The sequence below is a fragment of the Haliotis cracherodii genome, unplaced genomic scaffold (genome assembly GCF_022045235.1).
Source record: "Haliotis cracherodii isolate W230 unplaced genomic scaffold, xgHalCrac1.p SCAF_8, whole genome shotgun sequence".
Lineage (NCBI taxonomy): Eukaryota > Metazoa > Mollusca > Gastropoda > Lepetellida > Haliotidae > Haliotis > Haliotis cracherodii.
The window spans coordinates 61,915,015-61,937,186 of NW_027266341.1; the positions used below are offsets into that span (position 1 = coordinate 61,915,015).

At 43.5% G+C, this 22,172-nt stretch overlaps 1 protein-coding gene across 1 annotated transcript; it reads right to left on the reverse strand.

Annotated features, from left to right (window-relative positions):
• Positions 1 to 310: 310 nt before the first annotated feature.
• LOC139449762 (dual specificity mitogen-activated protein kinase kinase 6-like) lies at positions 311 to 20,110 on the reverse strand. The gene is made up of 8 exons (XM_071231290.1): positions 20,016 to 20,110; positions 17,879 to 18,056; positions 14,351 to 14,470; positions 10,149 to 10,265; positions 6,864 to 7,043; positions 5,405 to 5,533; positions 4,364 to 4,503; positions 311 to 3,813 (listed from the first exon to the last, which is right to left on the reverse strand). Exons 1-8 carry the CDS (start codon positions 20,102 to 20,104, stop codon positions 3,684 to 3,686), a joined length of 1,083 nt encoding a protein of 360 aa, XP_071087391.1. The 5' UTR covers positions 20,105 to 20,110; the 3' UTR covers positions 311 to 3,683.
• Positions 20,111 to 22,172: the final 2,062 nt, after the last annotated feature.

Consider the following 22,172-nt stretch of genomic DNA (forward strand, 5'->3'; position numbering starts at 1 on the left):
TATATATGACGAACTGGGAAAAACTCATCAAGTATCATCTGTCTCAGATGACAGTTTAATGAGGCAAACAAGGTTCACAGGTCACCAAGAGGTTAAATTGATTCATGTGAACCCGAGGGCGGAGTGTAGAACATACTGTACGTTGTCGCGAAAGTAGCACCAAAATTATTTTCAACGATTACAGCAAGCCACTGTATAGATTAATACAAACAGCTCGCATTTCAAAGCAGTCTCCTCCTTATTCAATATTTGCATGACTGTTAATATCCAGCGAAGTTTGAATTAACGGGCAAAAACAAAAACAGAGCAGCACAAATATTTTTATTGCTTTTAAAAGAAAATATGACATGTTCGTGCCTTTTGGCAGTTGTGGACAGAAGCAGACTACCCAGCATTGTAAAAGCATTCAACACCGGTTCACAGGGCCATACTACACAGAAGCCAAGAGCTTGGACGAAATATAGACTGGCATTTGACCCGTTAAATGTAAGTTTCCTTTCTGCATAGGAAAACAGGTGGCCTATGTCATACATAGGGATTATGTCTGGTCTTAATATCTTTCACGGGGAAGGGAAGGAAATTGTAGATTGTCAGGTTTGGTACTATGGGACCATATTACCAGAAATAACTGGATGGGTTGTGTTTTTTTAAAACTCGGCTGTAAATAGTAATCGGTCATATCACGACATGTCGACATTGTTCGAAGAAGGCTCAAAGTTCAGTGCAGCCCACGTGCACGTGCTTGGTGCACGGACATACAAAGGGTCATAATCAGGTCAAATCGGCCATCGAATCCTGGTACGGTTAAGGTACGCAACTCTGTACAGTGGGGTATGGTGCGTTAGACCATTGACACTGGTTCCTCCGAAGAGGGAATAATATGGCAGGAATTGACATTTTTGGTATAATTGTATTTTTCCCAAATTATAACATTACGGGATTAAAACGGACTTATAATATCTTCTCTGCATAACACTATGATGACCATACACACAGTAACTGTAGGTCGTGGACAATTCGAGCGCCAGACCTTCCCTGTCTGCGTCATATCAAAATACATTAAAAGATAGTACTTGTTGTTGCCCTGCCTGCCTCGCGCTCGGCATTGGGGAGATAAACCAAGCACTGGGTCTGAGTGGAGGCATCGGACATGGTGTCTTCAAGTTCCAACTAGTAGAAACACACGTGCATAGACGTCGCTATAGAAGTGAAAATATTTTGAACGCAACGTTAAACCCTATTTCCTATTCAACGAGTTCCGAATCTACATTTTATCTTCAATCACTTATTGGTACCTCTCATCCCACTCCAACCCTTCACTCATTCAATGCGTTTAATGTCTCCTGTAGAAAATAAATGCACCTGTTACATTCGATATCCATCACCTGATAATGCAAAGTATATCAACACAATTTTAATGTCAGGTTATAGATTAACATGTTGCATCAGAAACAGCATCTTCCCAAGGCAAGGCATTTAACTGACTATAAAATTCCAGTTTCGTCCCTAGTCCCGACCAGTGCCTATTACGACTTTTGCACCTTCTTTGTCCTTCCTATTGACCAATCAGAATCCACCTCTCACATCTCTTGCATTTGCTTCATACATAAATGGCGGCACCAAGTCAAGATGATCTGATCGATAATCAAGGTCCATGTTGTAATAAAACGGGTTTTACCTCGCGCAAAGTGCTTCAACTACATTGAGCACATTGATTTAATTTCATGAATTTGGGTGGTCTGTCGATGCTCACTTGACGGTACACATGCTTTGCAATTCCTGCAATCGACTGAAATCTGCAAGTCAGTCGTCATGTTGTTTACAAACCGGATGGCGATTTCGTTACGCGGGTTTTGATGGGACTATTCCTAGACTCGATAGGCCAGCCAAATATAACACAGAAATTCCAGTCAGTTTACTCCCTTGCCCCGGGAAGATGCAGACACGGGCGCGTTATATGACATGCATACAATAACAAATAATGCGTTTAACATCAATGTGTATAACTTGAAAAAAATAACAATGGGAAGATAGTAGAGTCTGTTCCCTCATACTGCCCAGCATTATGGACAAGAACAAGTTCGTTGTAGAATGTGGAAGTACCATACCATACAAATATGTTATACAAAATTATACAAAAATTAGAAATATTACAAAATAGTCCTTTGTAATTCAAGAACTACTGAATGACTGGAAACGAAAGGTTTTGGTTTTGTGAAAGCTAGCTTCCTTGATTTAATTCACTGGTCTAAACTTCATTTTAATTTTTGTCATCGTTCTATTACACAAAATGTATTCAACTCCCCACATGGAATTCGAAGTCACCACAGTATGACACGATGTACGTTTATCGCTAAAACATCGTTCAGTAAAGACATACATCTGGTCTTAAAGTAATGGTTTCAAAGGTATGCTCATACCGAGTACCTACGACCGTACAATTCCCAATAGCGTCCATTTTGTCGTGGAAATACGACATTGAAATTGACACAGAAAAAATCTTAAGATTTCATCATTCTAATCAGAACTTCGAATTCATGTATGCAAAGTTGGAACACTGCGAGAAGGCTTGGTAGAACATACGTCCTTTACGTCTTTCTTTCATTTTCTGGAGTTATTCTTACCATCGTGTTTGCAGCAATTTACAAATCGCCATTCTAGGCTTGTTGGAAACAAATATCACTGATGGTAATGTTGAGCAATGGAAGGGAATTCAGACATTCACATGAACTTTCTGATCACAAAAAGCACAAGCTGAAAAAGTATATTTGACATAAAACAAAACACAGCCGAGTCACGTGTCAGCATTGCGGCTGAGCATGTGAAACCATAAGCACACATTTTCTCATTTACAGGATTCACCGTAAAAACATCAATTCCAGGAATTCATGGCAGTACGTTCGTGATTTCAAAACAACTTTCAAATATAGACAATCGTATATAGACCATTTTCCTACCTCACTAGTTTGTTAACTTACATAACAATGAATAATTTTATTTACATTACATCTATGCTGGATGGTTGTCGACCAAAATACATGGCAATGTTTAAGCAGCCAAAGCCATATCACAGACATTGCATTTTCTTGACGTAAATATACACTCTATATCACAATAGGTCACTGTTTTACGTACATCAATACAATATATTTTTAAAGACGTATTTTAAAACACCAAAACCACCTAACAAAGAAGCTCTGGCAAGAAACAGTGACTAATACGCCGAGGCAGAGTGGGTTCTCAACTTCCGGGACAAGCACTTCTGGAGACAGACATCCGGCAATTCACTTCCGGATAACAAACTTCCGGCGATTCACTTCCGGTACTACTTTTGCGGTCAAGTCATCCGTTTGCGAATCCAGCGAATACAAACATTACAAAAGTTCAAAACGTAGCTTGACAGCATTAGTTGCACAATAGGATAAATAATAGCATAGAACCAGCAGTACATTCAGTTCCTGAAGACGGTAAGTACACGAAGGAGAACGTGCACCGAAATATATATCTGAGACGTTGCATGTGTTGGACATTCGAACAGTTGCTTCCCATCCAGACAGAACAAACACAGTATCCATCGAAACAGTACGAAAATTAGACGTGGTCTTTCTGAAAGCTTCGTGTGCCTATGTTCAACAGGAAATCCACTGCAGTTGTAAGACTGTAATGACAGCAGTGTTATGCAGTCAACATTTGGCCAGTTCGCCGTAGGAATTCAAGTAGGCCGCCATGTCTATACCCCCAGATCCGCCTTCGAGAAATGGGTGAGTCAGGAGTTGCTCAAACGTCGCCCTTTCACGGTAATTCTTCTTCAAACTAAAAGACATGAGAAGTGGTTTCGATATAGAGAATCTTACCCTCATGCCAACGAGTGTTGATATATTTGATATCATAAGACATGAGGGTGAGATTATATTTATCATCCAACATCATTCTTCCAATTTTTTTCAGTTTGTAGACATTAATAAGCAGTGTCTTAAGTGTAAAAAGTGCTGTAACAGTTTCAGTAGCAGAACCATCAGTGATGTCATTTGATTGTGACGTCATGGTAAAAATGGCCTGCAAAGCATTGTGATGCAATTTCATTTCAGCGATATCTACAATGTAGATATCGCTTGATCTCATCCAAGCGATATCTCCTGCGGGAGCCAGTTTTGGATGATAAATGAATTTTTTCAAATATTCCTTCAAAAATCCTTTTTCGGAATGTCAATTTTTCTATTGAAAAACGATTATTCATAGGAGACAAACTTCAAAAGTGTCTACTGATTCGGCAGGAAATACCGAAACGGTCAAAAACAATGGTTTGAGCAGATGACAACATCACCAAACGTCCATCACCGTTAAGGAATGACTAGTAACTTACCAAACTGAAACGAAGTCTTCAAACTCGGACGAAAACTCCCCGGATGTAAGCCGCGGGGGGTCCTGCTCTACAATCTTGACGAGCAGCTCGAACTGTGGCCCGTAGTCGGAGTAGGGATATTCTCCCGTCGCCAACTCAACCTGCAACGGCATTTGTTAAATCTGGAGTATTTCAAATAACTGTATAAACGTCAACGTCATAGACATCAACAATCCACGTATTTTCACGTTTTGGATTCCTATGAACAACATGGCCAATAGGCTACACTCTCCTACCCAGAGTTCCATGCGGCCGGCAGCCAGCTAGCATAGCATAGTACCGCTGCCAGAGGCCATCGTCACATCTTTCACAGTCCATTCAAGATATTGCATATACTTTTCATCCGTTTCATGTTTGACAAGTCTACACATTTTCATACACAAATGTCAAAGAATGGTTAATTTCATTGAGAAAGTATGCAAATACGTAAAAATCTACTTGTTTTTGCGTAGTTATCCTATGTTTACATTGGTTGTACGGCTCCACGTGCTGTCATCAAAGCCCAACGGAGAGCTAGCGACACGGTCACTTTCATGCATAAATATATATTGTCATGCAACTCACTGTCGCAGTTGTAGTATCATATCTATATATTTATGCAAAACAATATTTAAAGCGCCCCCAAATACTTACATTAGTCCGCTCTATACTGATTTCTGAAAAAGCGCGTTTGTTTACAAACAAGAGAAAAGTCCGGTCACGTGATATGCAAATTAGCCTGTGGCAGTGGTGTTATGCTGAGTCACCACTGCGACGGAGTGTGCAATAGGTTAGTGAGTGAGCTAGTACTTCTTTAGAAGTATTCCCGCAACATTATAGAAGTGGGTACCAGTAAATGAGCCACACGTTGTACCCGTCTGGGGAATCTAAGCCGGTTAGAAGTGACGATAGAACCTTATAACCACAGGCCGGCTAATCGCCCCTGATGCAGCCTTGTCATGAATATCAACAAATCTACTCAGACAGACACTAAGCGGCTGTAAATGACAAAATATCACCCACGAGAATGATCCCCAGGCTCCAAACATCAGCTCGAGGGTCTGTGACCGACAGTCTGGAACAGCGCTCAGTGTGGATGGTGTTTGGAGTTATCTCCCCTGGATCCGGCTCGGGAGGGTCAATTCTGTCGGGCTGTATCGACACACCGTTGAAGAGTGATCATTGTGTAACACCATGTCGTTGATAACAAAACATTGAATATACATTATAATGTTTGTTGTTTGTTTGTTTGTTGTTTAACGCCGCACTCAGCAATATTCCATCTGTGTGACGTCGGTCTGTAAATAATCGAGTCCGGACCTGACAATCAAGTGAATGTTATCATGAGCATCAATCCACGCAATTGGTAAACGATGACATGCAAAGTCGCCTTTTACGGCAGGCGTGGGTTGCTGAAGACCTGTTCTAACTCGGGTCTTATGTGTTTACATTGTAATGAGTGAGTGAGTATGTTTTTACGCCGCTTTAAGCAATATTCCAGCAATATCAGCTTGGGGAATCGAACCCGGATCTTCGGCGTGACGAGCGAACGCTCTAACCACTAGGCTACCCACCGCCCCTGTAAATACAGTTTTCTGTGTGAAATCAGTTATTACCCAATCCGGGGTAGAATAAAACCCATGCTTGCCGTAAAAGGCGACTATGCTTGCCGTGAAAGGCGACTAATGGGATCGGATAGTCAGGCTCACTGACTTGGTTGATGCATGTCATCGTATCGAAATTGCGTGGATCGATGTTCATGATGCCAATCACTGGATTGTCTGGTCCAGACTCGATTATTTACAGACCGCCGTCATATAGCTGGAATTTTGCTGAGTGCGGCGGTAAACAACAAACAAACAAAGTTATTACACAAAATAAAAATGAATGTTTAGCCTATAAACATGTGACCTGGATAGAAAGAAAGTTAGATTGATATTATTACATTTATATATACCGTTCTAAGAAAGGAAAATATGGACCGTATATTGCTAATTACTTATACAATTTTTTATTTTTTTATTTTTTTTTTATAGAAATAAATGCCCGTTTCGCTGCAACGGTGCTGTGCACATGCGAAATGCGCCCGTCTTCCATCTTGAATTAATTATTTTGCGAACTGCCTCCCCAGTATGTTAAAAAACGCCAATTTTTCCCTATAACGTATGATCCGCGCTTGCCACAATAATCGATGAACGATTAATGGGATGCTGCAATAGCAGTAAGAACGTTAATGTCTGATACTGGGTGTTCTGTTAACTTACATAATGTGTATTACATCAACATATCTGACCTTGCCTCATCAAGCAGTTAATGGGTACCCGGTAGGATGAGATGGATGACCTAGCGCCTCATCATGCAACTGAGAATGAAGTTCGAGCAAACTGATCCTTGTTAGATAAGAAATGTAAACCGTCAGCATGTATCTGCGTGTGGATTCGGCGCAATACAAATGACCATTGTTATTATAAGTATGACTCACGGCCATGTAGGGGCACCTGCCGTTGTCACGTGGTCGCGCCATGGCTCCTCGCTGCGTGTACCGCACCCCGAAATCTCCGAGCTTCACCTCTCCCTTAGCGTTCAGTAAGATATCAGCAGGCTTCAAGTCCCTCTGTGTGACCTTCACCTTCTGGTACAGGAAGTCTAAGCCTTGTATCACCTGGATTAAAGGTCAAACTTAAAAATCCAAAACTCAAAATATCTCAAAATAGTTTAACTTCTCCCCGGAAGACTTTAATAGATGGGGGAATATACACTGAAACACAATGGAAATGAAAAGTTTATTACAAACAAGTAAACGAAAGAAGACATGAAACGTTAATGGATAACAAATGCTATATTTCACATGATGAAGGGATCTCGAAACATCGTTACAAATCATAGAGAAGTTAATTTCCTGAAAAGATTCATGTGTTTTAAATGCATATCAAAGGTGTATTTGTCATATCTTTCGTTTCTGTTATTGCACAATGGATGGTAAAATTTGTAACGTACTTGACAAACAATGGCTTCACATCATAATTAAAACCACAAAAATGCAACACATAAAACAATCATCATGATTCTTTCTTGCTCAAACTAAACAGTCAGTCTGTGAGGAGTCAGTCTGTAAGGAGTCAGTCTGTAAGGAGTCAGTCTGTGAGGAGTCAGTCTGTAAGAAGTCAGTCTGTGAGGAGTCAGTCTGTAAGGAGTCAGTCTGTAAGGAGTCAGTCTGTAAGGAGTCAGTCTGTAAGGAGTCAGTCTGTAAGGAGTCAGTCTGTGAGGAGTCAGTCTGTAAGGAGTCAGTCTGTGAGGAGTCAGTCTGTAAGGAGTCAGTCTGTAAGGAGTCAGTCTGTGAGGAGTCAGTCTGTAAGGAGTCAGTCTGTAAGGAGTCAGTCTGTAAGGAGTCAGTCTGTAAGGAGTCAGTCTGTGAGGAGTCAGTCTGTGAGGAGTCAGTCTGTAAGGAGTCAGTCTGTAAGGAGTCAGTCTGTAAGGAGTCAGTCTGTGACCACTAAACAGTCAGTCTGTGGCCACTGAACAGTTAATCTGTGACTACTAAACAGTCAGTCTGTGGCCACTGAACAGTTAATCTGTGACTACTAAACAGTCAGTCTGTGGCCACTGAACAGTTAATCTGTGACTACTAAACAGTCAGTCTGTGGCCACTGAACAGTTAATCTGTGACTACTAAACAGTCAGTCTGTGGCCACTGAACAGTTAATCTGTGCCCACTAAACAGTCAGTCTGTGGCCACTGAATAGTTAATCTGTGACTACTAAACAGTCAGTCTGTGGCCACTGAACAGTTAATCTGTGACTACTAAACAGTCAGTCTGTGGCCACTGAACAGTTAATCTGTGCCCACTAAACAGTCAGTCTGTGGCCACTGAACAGTTAATCTGTGCCCACTAAACAGTCAGTCTGTGGCCACTGAACAGTTAATCTGTGCCCACTAAACAGTCAGTCTGTGGCCACTGAAAAGTTAATCTGTGACTACTAAACACTCAGTGTGCGACGACTAAACAGTTAATCTGTGCCCACTAAAAAGTCAGTCTGTGGCCACTGAACAGTTAATCTGTGACTACTAAACAGTCAGTCTGTGGCGACTAAACAGTTAATCTGTGTCCACTAAACAGTCAGTCTGTGGCCACTGAACAGTTAATCTGTGACTACTAAACAGTCAGTCTGCGACGACTAAACAGTTAATCTGTGCCCACTAAAAAGTCAGTCTGTGGCCACTGAACAGTTAATCTGTGACTGCTAAACAGTCAGTCTGCGACTACTAAACAGTCAGTCAAACAGTTAGTCTGCAACGATTAAACAGTTAATCTGTGACTACAAAACAGTTAGTCTGCGACGACTAAACAGTTAATCTGTGACTACTAAACAGTTAATCTGTGACTACTAAACAGTTAATCTGCGACTACTAAACAGTCAGTCTGCGACGACTAAACAGTTAATCTGTGCCCACTAAAAAGTCAGTCTGTGGCCACTGAACAGTTAATCTGTGACTACTAAACAGTCAGTCAAACAGTTAGTCTGCAACAATTAAACAGTTAATCTGTGACTACAAAACAGTTAGTCTGCGACGACTAAACAGTTAATCTGTGACTACTAAACAGTTAATCTGTGACTACTAAACAGTTAGTCTGCGACGACTAAACAGTTAATCTGTGCCCACTAAAAAGTCAGTCTGTGGCCACTGTACAGTTAATCTGTGACTACTAAACAGTCAGTCTGCGACTACTAAACAGTTAGTCTGCAACAACTAAACAGTTAATCTGTGACTACTAAACAGTCAGTCTGCGACTACTAAACAGTCAGTCAAACAGTTAGTCTGCAACGATTAAACAGTTAATCTGTGACTACAAAACAGTTAGTCTGCGACGACTAAACAGTTATTCTGTGACTACTAAACGATGAGTCTGCGACGACTAAACAGTTAATCTGTGACTACTAAACAGTTAGACTGTGACTACTAAACAGTTAGTCTGCAACAACTAAACAGTTAATCTGTGACTACTAAACAGTTAGTCTGCAACAACTAAACAGTTAGTCTGCGACTACTAAACAGTTAGTCTGCAACAACTAAACAGTTAATCTGTGTCTACTAAACAGTCAGTTTGAGACAACTAAACAGTCAGTCTGCGACTACTAAACAGTCAGTCTGTGGGAACCAAACAGTTAGTCTGCAACGATTATAAAGTTAATCTGTGACTACTAAACAGTTAGTCTGCGACGACTAAGCAGTCAGTCTGCGACTTCTAAACAGTCTGTGAATGCTAAACAGTTCGTCTGTGACTCCGCGTAAATAAACGCGTCTTACCTCGCGGGGTGCATCCAACCACTTGAGTAAGGTGATTAAAAGCATGAAAACATTTGGAAAATATTTGTCGACGACCAGTTGAAGGTACACATGTTTTACAAATCCCGCAATCTACCGAAATCTTAACGACAGTCGCCATGTTGTTTACGAACGGGATGGCGATTTCGTCACGCGATTTTTGATTGGACTATGGGTAGACTCGTTAGCTCCGTAATTCCAGCCTTGTCGGGTGGCAAGGGTGGAAACTGGACTGTTATAGTCAGTTAATTCCCTTGCCTCGGGGGGATGCGAGTGTTCTGTACAATTCCTGCTTTATACCAGAACGAGGCTTACATTACCGCTCTCCCTGAGGCTACACGGGAGATTCTACATAGGGATCCTAACTGGAAATAATAACACCGATGTCCTTCAATTGTGACGTATTCGGGTCTTCCAGACTGGGTATGCGCAGACTACTCACGGGCTGGGCTATCTTTGCGAGTGCGGTTTCTGGAATCCTGTCGCCTCTGTTATAGACTGTTTTCTGGAACTTGTCTAGTGAGGTGTCCATCGGCTCCATACAGACCCACACGTGCCTCTAACAACAAAGAACGCACAGGAATGTTTAAAAAATATAACATGTTTATACTTACTTACCAAATCGATCCGTTTAATGTAAATTGTGACTGCGCCAAGCTAGATAGAGCCCCTTCAATAACACATGGGTTCTGTGGAACAACGGAGGTATGTAAACATTGGTGGGATTGGATATCACACTGGCATGTCGTGCATGTGCCAAAACAGTGTATTTGAAGCTCCTCTAAAAGGGTCCAAAAAAATTACGTTTTTAAATCTTCACGTCTCTACTTGACCGGTGTCTCAATCGAAAATAACATTTAATAAGGTAAGTGTTCATAGCGGTACTGGTCAGGGTGTGTCAGTGTAAATGTGGGGTTGCACTTGTTGTATTAATTTCCCTTACACTGTCGTCGGAATTGATAATAGTCACCACGATAATCACCCAAAGTCAGCAACAATCAATGGAGGGGTGATTCACAATGGGCGGCGGACCACTGCGTCATCCAAAGAACCACGGGGCTGTCCACACCTGTTTTTTTTTAATTCCTGCTCGTTTTATTAGTCATAGCGTAATGTCAGCTGCAACGCCGGGTCATGCATCAAACCAGATCATCGTCTGATAGGTACCGACCGCCTCCGTGGTCTAGAGGTAGAAAGTCCCCCCAGAGAGCGGATGGTCCGGGGTTCGATCCCCGGCCACGTCATACCAAAAGACGTTAAAAGATGGTACTTGTTGTTACCCTGTCTGGCGCTCGGCATTAAGGGGCTAAAACAAGGACTGGTCGGCTCGGAGTCAGTATAGTGTGTTTAAGTGGGGTATTCATGATAAACTGCGGCATGGTATCTCAGTGGGCTAGCACTATAAATCGGCATCAGTCCGGACTAGTACAAGCAGCCACACACACACACGTGCATACACGTAGCTACATAAGTGCAACAATCTTGGACGCGACGTTAAACCCAATTTCACCTCACCTCACCTCACCTCACCTCACCTCACCTCACCTCTGATGGGTACCGTATTTGTCTCAACCGACGTCTCTATACCATACTTTCTGACAAGCAGCGCTTAGGGGGATAGCAGTATGGATACAACATATTGGTTATTGCTGTACGCTACAGCAGTTTATTTGATAGTATTTATGTGTCGGTACTTAATGACCTAGTTTGCTTAAGGGGCCGGTGGGGGAGAGGTCTGGTTAAAGTTCGTCACATCGAAGACCCGGGTTCGATTCCCCACATGGGTACAATGTGTGAAGCCCATTTCTGGTGTCCCCCGCCGTGATATTGCTGGAATATTGCTAAATGCGGCTTAAAACAATACTCACTCACTTTGCTTAAAATGGCTAGCGAACAATGGGGCGAAATAAACACTTTGCTCGGGTTTCAGAAACAGAAAACAATATATGCTTACGTGGAAGAACGATGAGATATTAACATTATGACAATAGCAAATAACTATTTCCCGTGCAACCCGTGCACCCTTTCGAGTTGAGTTGATTGGTTCAACTGTGTCATATGGCCCTGTGACGCAGGGGTAGCATCATGCAGATGGCTGGTACAATGAATGCTCGTTCCACCCGTGACGAACAGGTCTGATTGTTGATGAAATATAGTGATAGCTGAATAGACAGATTTTTTATTCATGCACCGATTGTCTTCAAGTAATGTATGACTGTTTAATAATCTCATACCAACTTTGACTGGAGTAGGTCCGATAGTTTTTCAGATATTGTAGTAAACGTCGGTACCTTAAATTAACTTCCAGACTTATACGTGTAGCGATTTTCTTTGTCTGTGCTGGTGGGTACTGGGGAGAAGACGTGTAGGAGGCGGAGGGTGTTAGGCAGTGACGGGCGAGAGTGAAACTATAACAATTAATTCAATATGGCCTGACGACTGACTAGAGTGGAATTGACAGCTCATATCTTAAATTTTCAGTGCATCGATTGTTCGGTCAATCTTGTAAATATAACGGTTTGATCGCAAAAGTTTCAGTTCAATTTATAGTGCGCAGTTTGATATATGATATCCCCATCTGGTCCGCTTACGTTATGCAGGATAGTCTAACACTGATACAGGTTGCCTGTTATTTCTCGTGTCATTAATGTACACAAACTTTTATCCATCAGCTTTAGTGAGTCATCGCAGGGCTAAATATAACACTCTCCTCACTGCGCTGATACATCACATACGCTACTACCTATGTTTTATACGTGTGTTGCTGTCGGTTGCTTCTTGTTCTACATATTCAGGGACTGATCACTCCGGCAATCTCTTTATTCAATAGAGTCCGTAATAGCATCTTTTAAGCGCCACATGAGTAGGCTTTAGGCAGCGTCACACGTAATTTCACTGTCAAACCCACATACAACAAAGAAATGTTTGGAGCAATTGTGCAGCACTGGTCATTAGTCATGCTGGTGTGTTCGTTGATACCTGGTTCACACGCTCTGGGCCGGGGTACGGCGAACGCGAATCCGGGGGTAAGGGGTGAGTCGTGAGGGGTGAGTTTTGCTTTACGCCGCTTTGAACAGTATTAAAGTTATATCAGGGCATTTCAGCTTGAAGTGGGTTGGTTGGTTTGTTGTTTAACGCCGCACTCAGCAATATTCCAGCTATATGACGGCGGTCTGTAAATAATCGAGTCTGGACCAGACAATCCAGTGATTGACATCATGAGCATCGATCCAAGCAAATGGGATCGATAACATGCATCAACCAAGTCAGCGAACCTGACCACCCGATCCTGTTAGTCGCCTTTTACGACAAGCATAGTCACCTTTTACGGCAAGCATGGGTTGCTGAAGACCTATGCTACCCAGGAATCTTCACGGGTCAGTTTGAAGTGGGAGCAAAGCTCGAAGTGAAGTAGGTCTTAGGCCTGTACCCCTTTGTTATAACCCACAAGCACGGGTATGGCGTAGGCAAACCCAAACATCCGGGGACTTGAGCCCACGCCTAAGGGACGCAACTCCACGAACTACTAGTATACGTCGTCTTCGAAGACTGGGCCACGGGTTCACAAATCCTTCACGTGTGGGGATCGAAACCAGGACACGTCCGAGATTTGTGAACTTGCTATCTTCTGGGCTGACCCACCATCCGGATATGAATGTGGGTGAGAGAGACGACGTTACACAAGAAGCTAATCCACTAGTTATACATTACACCGATTAAGTGACTTGGGTGTAACGCCCCTTTTGATAGTATTCCAGTTATATAACGGCGGGTCAGCTTGATGTGTGAGGAGAGTTTCAGACATTTACCACTTCGGTGAAACCCATGGTGCTGACAAACCCGGAAACATAATCGGGGCGAACCGGGATTCAAACCCACAGTCATAGGCTATGGCGTGCCAAAGGGACGCAACTCTGCACAGCGAATTCCGCCGCCCTAGACAACTTGGCCACACTTAGATAACATTGATGAGATCTGGTCAACACTGTTTTAATAATAGCACGTCCATACATATACCCATCCTCGTGTGTCTGGACGTCGAAATCCCGGGTTAGACATGTGTCCCCTGGAAGGTACAAGTGGCCTGGTCGTCTAAGGCGCCGCAATTCGCTGTGCAGAGTTGTATCCCTTGGACACGCCAGAAACCTATGATTGTGGGTTTGAATCCGGGTTCACCCAGATTATGTTTCTAGGTTTGTCAGCACCATACCCGTGCTCGTGGGTGGCACCGAAATTGTAAACGTCTGAGACCTGCATCACTTCTGGCTTTCCTCCCACATTAAGCTGACACGCCGTGATATAACTGGAATACTGCGAAAAGCGGCGTGGACATGGCTCTTAATATCTATCACTGGTTTGTCTGGTGTAGAATCGATAATTCAAAACTGGAATATTGCCGAGTGCGACATTAAAGAAAACAAACAAACACTGTACTATATCGACATTTTGAATCGATTCCTATACTTCTTCCTGACGACTGAGCCCACGACTTCTCGTGGTTTAAGGTTCCATATACAAAGTCAAACCTGGATACTTGGTTTCGAACAGGGGACAGGGGACGATGATAACCTTGTCATACCATGACCACTAACAGATGAGCCACCCCACACTCAAACTTGAAAGTGAAGTATTTCCAGTACGTACATCCCTGAAGAACGCTCCATATATGGACACGATGTCTGGACAAGGGCCACAACTCCGTATAGTCTCGATATCCTGCAGCAGTTCGCTGATTTCCTCACGGTCCATTCTTACCAAGATTCTCTGTAAAAATACAAAAACACACATCAGGTGCAGTTCTATACTTCCTATATTTTCCTGTAATATCTAGCGCCAGACAGACTTCACTGGGGCATATGAATCTCACCCGATGGCAAAGCTTATCAGGGAGTCTACACAAAGTCGTATATAGACTCCATGAGCTTGTGCAGTCACGATCAATGAAGGAAACGGGATGAAAGCCACACTTGCATCATATTGTATGATAGTGCTGTGTTAGAACCGTCGTATATCTAACGACTCCCTTCAGCGATTGACTCAACCGTTACATACATAATTTCCTCTATTCTGTAGGAGGTCAAGATAGCAATTGACTCCTTCTTGACAATCACAAGCTTCAATAAGGACCTGAATAGCAAGCATGGGTCATATACTTCTCAAAAGCAGAAACGCACAAATGATACTGATATGCATTTGTATCAGACAGAAGGACATAGATCATATGTTATTAGTATGAATGTGTCATTTGTTAATTGATCGGGTCATTCTTGGAAGTATCAAAAGCAGCAACGACCAAATACATAACAAAATGTACTTTTTAGGAGTGTACCTTCTTCGCAAGGGAGTGCGAGGACATCTTATGGACATCCAACTGTTCCTCATCTTCCCGAGGCAAGGGCGTTAACTGACTGTCAAAGTCCAGTTTCCACCCTTGCCGAACTAGGCTGGTATTATGGAGTTATATTTTGGCTGGACTCCCGAGTCTATGCATAGTCAAATCAAAATCGGGGGCACGGGTGGCCCAGTCGTCTTAGGCGCTGCGATTCGCTGTGCAAAGTTGCGTCCCTTGGGCACGCCATAAACCTATGATTGTGGGTTCGAATCCCGGTTCGCCACGATTATGTTTCTAGGTTTGTCAGCACCATACCTGTGCTCGTGGGTTTCACCAAAGTGGTAAACATCTGAGGCATGCATCACTTCGGGCTTTCCTCCCACATTAAGCTGATACGGCGCGATATGATTGGAATACTGTTAAAAGCGGCGTTAAACCCAACTCCCTCACTCACCCAATCAAAATCGCTTAACGAAATCGAAATCAGGTTTGTAAACTGTCGTGCAGATTTCAGTCGATTGCAGGTTTTGCAAAGGATGTGCACCGCCAACTCGGCGTCAGCAGATATTTTCCTAATCTTTTCATGTTTTTAATCAAGGTACTTACGTGATTTGATGCACTTTGCGATATAAGACCCGTTTTATCACAATATAGATCTTGGTTATTGATCAGATCGTCTTTACTGAGGTTTGAGGTGAGGTGAAACTGGGTTTAACGTCGCGTCCAAGATTATTGCACTTATATAGCGACGTGCATGTACGTGTTTGTGTTTGTGTGGCCGCTTGTACTAATCCGGACTGATGCCGATTTATAGTGCTAGCACACTGAGATACCATGCCGCAGTTTAACATGAATACCGCATTCAGACACAGTATACTGACTCCGAGCCGACAAGTCCTTGTTTTAGCCCCTTAAAGCCGAGGGCCAGACAGGGTAACAACAAGTACAATCTTGTAACGTCTTTGGTATGACGCGGTCACTAGATCACGGAGGCGGTCCATTTTGTTTGAAGCAAATTCAAGTCAGAATCTAATTGGTCAATAGGAGAGGCATAGAAGGGACACAACTCATAATAACCACTGGTGGCGCTACGATCGAGCCCAAAAATTCAAGTATAGTTTGGCAAGAGTGGAAACTGGACTTTTATCGTCAGTTAGCTCCTTTGCCTCAGGAAGATGATCGTTCCTGAAACTTATATGGCCGCATAATCTAATTCATTGTACGTGTGGTCAGTCGAAGCACGCATGACAAAAATGGAAATAATTTCCTTCAGAGTGACCAAACCGATGAATCTACCTCTAAGCGATTCCTGTGAGGGAACTAGGTATACCATGTATCGATATATCGTACCTTAACAACCATCGGTAGCAGACAAGACGGGCCTGTGTTAACCATGTATCGATATATCGTACTTAAACCACTACGGGTATAGCCAGGTGTCTGTGTGTATAGAGTATCGAAACTTAGAATTGATATATCGTATATCGTATCACCATGGGTTTCCTCTTTGGGGGGGGGGGGGGGGGGGGGGGATGAATAGTGTATCGAGCATTGTGTATAGCGTATCGGTGTAACGGTTTTCCTCGAGGTTGTGTGTGTATAGTGTATTGAAACTGAATATCGATATATCGCAGCACCACAGGCTTCCCCGAGGGTGTGTGTGTATTGTATCGATAGATCGTAGAACTATGGTTTTCCCCGAGGATGTGTATATGTTGTATCGATATACAGTATCGATATATCGCAAAACAACTGGTTTCCCCTAAGTTTTATGTATGTTGTATCGATATACAATATTGATATATTGTTCAACCAGGGGTTTCCCCGAGAGTGTGTGTATGTTGTATCGATATGCAATATCGATATATCGCACCACCACGGGTTTCCTCGAAGGTGTGTGTATGTTGTATCGATAGAGAGTATCGATATATCACACCACCATGGGTTTCCTCGAAGGTGTGTGCATGTTGTATCGATAGAGAGTATCGATATATCACACCACCATGGGTTTCCTCGAAGGTGTGTGTATGCTGTATCGATAGAGAGTATCGATATATCACGCCACCACAGGTTTCCTCGAAGGTGTGTGCATGTTGTATCGATAGAGAGTATCGATATATCACACCACCATGGGTTTCCTCGAAGGTGTGTGTATGTTGTATCGATAAAGAGGGTTGATATATCGCAAAACTACGGGTTTCCTCAAGTTTGAGTATGTGTGTTGCATCGACATAGAGTGTATACACCTGTATAGTGTATCGACCTTGTGTGTGTAGTGTAACCACCACAGATATCGCCAAGACACTTTGTATAGTATATCGATATATCGTGGAGTTTCCCCGAGGCTGTGTGTGTAATGTATCGAAGCACAGTATCGATATATCGTTGGGTTTCCTCGAGGCTGTGTGTGTGTAATGTATCGAAACACAGTATCGATATGTCTAGGAGTTTCCTCGAGGCTGTGTGTGTAATGTATCGAAGCACAGTATCGATATATCGTGGAGTTTCCTCGAGGCTGTGTGTGTGTAATGTATCGAAGCACAGTATCTATATCGTGGAGTTTCCTCGAGGCTGTGTGTGTGTAATGTATCGAAACACAGTATCGATATATCGTGGAGTTTCCTCGAGGCTGTGTGTGTAATGTATCGAAGCACAGTATCTATATCGTGGAGTTTCCTCGAGGCTGTGTGTGTGTAATGTATCGAAGCACAGTATCTATATCGTGGAGTTTCCTCGAAGCTGTGTGTGTGTAATGTATCGAAACACAGTATCGATATATCGTGGAGTTTTCTCGAGGCTGTGTGTGTAATGTATCGAAGCATAGTATCGATATATCGTACCTTAACCACCACAGGTATCCCGGAGGGTCTGTGCAGCATGTAATCCACATCTCCCGAGTCGCCCTGCCCCAGCGAGCTCAGGTGCTCTAGGTCCCCCGCATCACACGGCACGCGCTCCCCTCCCAGGGTCAACGTGCCTTCTGTCTCTAGATCAACAGGGATAACTTCTTGAGGCGGTCTGAAAGTTAGAATAATGTTTATAACAGTCCCATAGCCTTATATCGATGTGGTATAGCATGTCAGGCCGTCATTCACATTCAGAGATCGATACATCGTAGTCTGCATTTGTTCTGAGAGGCAGATGTTTGAATCTGATGCATTCGTCAATAAATCTGAGCCAGGAGTAGGTGTAATATATATTATGAAACAAATAAAAAGACAAACCTGTGAGCGAGTTTGATTTAACCCCGCTTGGCACATCTTCCCGAGGCAAGAGAGTTAACTGACTGTTAGGGTCCATTAAAGTCAATTAACACTCTTGCCTCGGGAAGATAGGCATGGCATGACTTCCAATATATTTCGCTCGCACATTAGTGCAATTTGATGGACGGAAATACAGTATTTCGCGATGACATTCGAATTGGACTGGACTCAAAATAAAGCTTTGGAAACAAACGGGTCCAGGGTATTTAGCATAATGATATAAAGACGTATAGCACTGGTAGATAGACGATGAAGCCCCCTTGACTTGGCCTTGACGGTATATGGAAGTTCCTTGCTCCCGAGATACACCTATGCTTTCGCGCTGCATCTCTATGAGTCTATAGACAAGTGTACCTTCTGTCCAGACCTATCTCCGTCTTCACTTATAGTGCTGTATTCAGCTTAACTTTCCAAAACGATAACCAACCACATCATACTGGCTCCATAGGATTGACCACAGTAATATATCATGATTAGCTATGATTGTTAGACTATGTCGAGAAAACAGAAGACCCACAAGATTGAACTTACAAACATGGGACATAGCATCCGACTGTTTAAGACACATAGCATCATTGAAGCATGACGATGACAGGCGTGTGGATGAATTAATTATATCTTTCATCATACAGTGAAGCCATTATGCGAGTGACTCAGTTGGGATGAACACCGACTTAAACAACAATATAGGTTTATAAGAGATGAAGGTCCTAGGCGTTTACTACTTTGGTGAATCCTATCAGCATAGGTACTGTGCTGACAAACCAAGGATCATAACTGGAGACAATCTGGGATGCGACCATCTGATCACCGAATCCTGACACACAATGGAACGCAACTCTTGCGGCGACATACACAACGTGGCCGTTCGTGCTGATTGGTGAGTGGTGAAGGTAGCCTAAGGGTCATTCTAGTTCTACGGAACAATAAGTCCCCAGTTTCAAAGATAAAGTGGTAAAATATGCATGTGTGGATTATTTTTCATGCATGTAAGACCCGTGAAGATCCGGGGTAGAATAGGTGTTCAGCAACCCATGCTTGCCGTAAAAGGCGACTGTGCTTGTCGTAAGAGGCCACTAACAGGATCGGGTGGTCAGGCTTGCTGTCTTGGTTCATGCATGTCATCGTATCCCAATTGCGTGGATCGATGCTCATGATATCAATCACTAGATTATCTGGTCCAGACTCCATTATTTACAGACCGCCGTCATATAGCTGGACTATTGCTGAGTGCGGCGTTAAACAACAAACAAACTCTGGCTTACGACCCTAAGGTCGCCCCCGAAGATATGTTTGCAATATTTCCCCAAGGGGACATCGCGTGTGAATTCCCAGCAGAACTGGACCCTAGGTCCGCATGCCAATCATACGAGCCCCCAAATCGGTATCCGGCTCTGTGTGGCCTGGGTAATGGTATAGCATTAGGCGCCAATTGCATGGACCGCTGCTCATACATACATCATTGGATTTGCCTGGACTCGTAATTTTCAGCATTCACATGCTTCCCAGCGCTGTCTGAGCGCAAACAACGTCCATTTACTTATTGTTCTAGTATAGTAAAGATGAGCTGAATTCAATCTAGACATGTCAAATTTGTGTGTATTTTGTCACTTAATTAGAGAATATAAAATTATTTTGACAAGGTAATGTATTAATACACTCTCTCGTGTCCATTTGTAACCACATATAAGCACTGCTGATACTAAATACTCACTGTATAGGCAATCTTAAGCACCGGCGTATTTTCCCCTTTTGTGAATTCTGACCTGAAAAAAACCACATACATCGATACATCCAAAACATCTCCAACAGCCTTGTTCAACCCGCTACCGAATTGTTTTGCAAATAGCATTGTCGTGAACATGACCAACAGACGTAATAATGATAATAAAGAACATAATAAAGCCTTCATATTCCTACTACAATATGTACAGTGTTGTGATCAAGGTATTCCAGTCCACCGAGCCTGGCATACCAAAACATGTCGATACAACCGAGCCAACATCCTTCACACTACAGAGATGAAGCATTGGGACGGGCAGGTGGGATAATATCCCAGAGAAGAGCGACTTTGTCGGTACTGTTATTCTACAGCACATTTCTCCATTGGGGAAGATGAAAAACATTTTCTGTTTGCCCAATGTATAACAGTTACAGAGATAAGTATCTACATCCATCTTACATTAACTTAGGTATCAATACTGTACTAAACACGTGTAACATAGAAATGGAAGCTTGAAAAGTAGGACTGTTATATTTCATTTTTATCAATTGGAAGAATTGGATAGATGCATGTTTTTTTATGTATGTACTGAGGATGCAAATGTCTCATATTTATTTTGTTTCAAACACAGCATGTCACTTTAAGCCACTTAAATTTGTAAAGGTATAAATCTAAACATTATGTGATGTAATCACTCGGGACAGGCAACTGCTGAGAGGTAAGCAGTATGTTGTATTTTGTTTAAACACATTTGTTATGGCAATTACGATAATGAATTATTATTTATCACGTGAACTGAGAATTATTGGCCGAGAAGCCTACATACTGAGTAAACTGATATTGATTGAGAGCACGCTGCATTCTAATGGCAAACTCTTCCAGTACTGTCTTACAATGCATGCAAACAAGATAAGGCTCCACAACTACTTCAAGTGGATTACGTAACTTGGCATGTCTTCAAACATTTCTACTAATGATAACACCCGACTTCATCCAATGATGCCAATTCATACGTATTTTCATAAAATTTCTAATATTTAAATATAACAGAAACAATTAAACACTTTCACCTCATATAACATCCTTCAGAGAGTGCACATTTCCTGCTACAAATCAATGTTTTAAATTAAACAGTGTAACGCTCTCTCTCCTCCCCCCTCCCTCTCCCTATCCCTCCACCCTCTCTCTCCTCTCCCTCCACCCTCTCTCTCCTCTCCCTCCACCCTCTCTCTCCCTATCCCTCCACCCTCTCCCTCTCCCTCCACCCTCTCTCTCCTCTCCCTCCCTCTCCCTATCCCTCCACCCTCTCTCTCCTCTCCCTCCACCCTCTCTCTCCTCTCCCTCTCTCTCCCTATCCCTGCACCCTCTCTCTCCCTATCCCTCCACCCTCTCTCTCCTCTCCCTCCACCCTCTCCCTCTCCCTCCACCCTCTCTCTCCTCTCCCTCCACCCTCTCCCTCCACCCTCTCTCTCCCTATCCCTCCACCCTCTCCCTCTCCCTCCACCCTCTCTCTCCTCTCCCTCCACCCTCTCTCTCCCTATCCCTCCACCCTCTCCCTCTCCCTCCACCCTCTCTCTCCTCTCCCTCTCTCTCCCTATCCCTCCACCCTCTCTCTCCCTATCCCTCCACCCTCTCCCTCTCCCTCCACCCTCTCTCTCCTCTCCCTCCACCCTCTCTCCTCTCCCTCCACCCTCTCTCTCCTCTCCCTCTCTCTCCCTATCCCTCCACCCTCTCTCTCCTCTCCCTCCACCCTCTCTCTCCCTATCCCTCCACCCTCTCCCTCTCCCTCCACCCTCTCTCTCCTCTCCCTCTCTCTCCCTATCCCTCCACCCTCTCTCTCCCTATCCCTCCACCCTCTCCCTCTCCCTCCACCCCTCTCTCTCCTCTCCCTCCACCCTCTCTCTCCTCTCCCTCCACCCTCTCTCTCCTCTCCCTCTCTCTCCCTATCCCTCCACCCTCTCTCTCCCTATCCCTCCACCCTCTCTCTCCTCTCCCTCCACCCTCTCTCTCCTCTCCCTCCCTCTCCCTATCCCACCACCCTCTCTCTCCCTATCCCTCCCTCTCCCTATCCCTATCCCTCCACCCTCTCTCTCCCTATCCCACCACCCTCTCTCTCCCTATCCCTCCACCCTCTCTCTCCCTATCCCT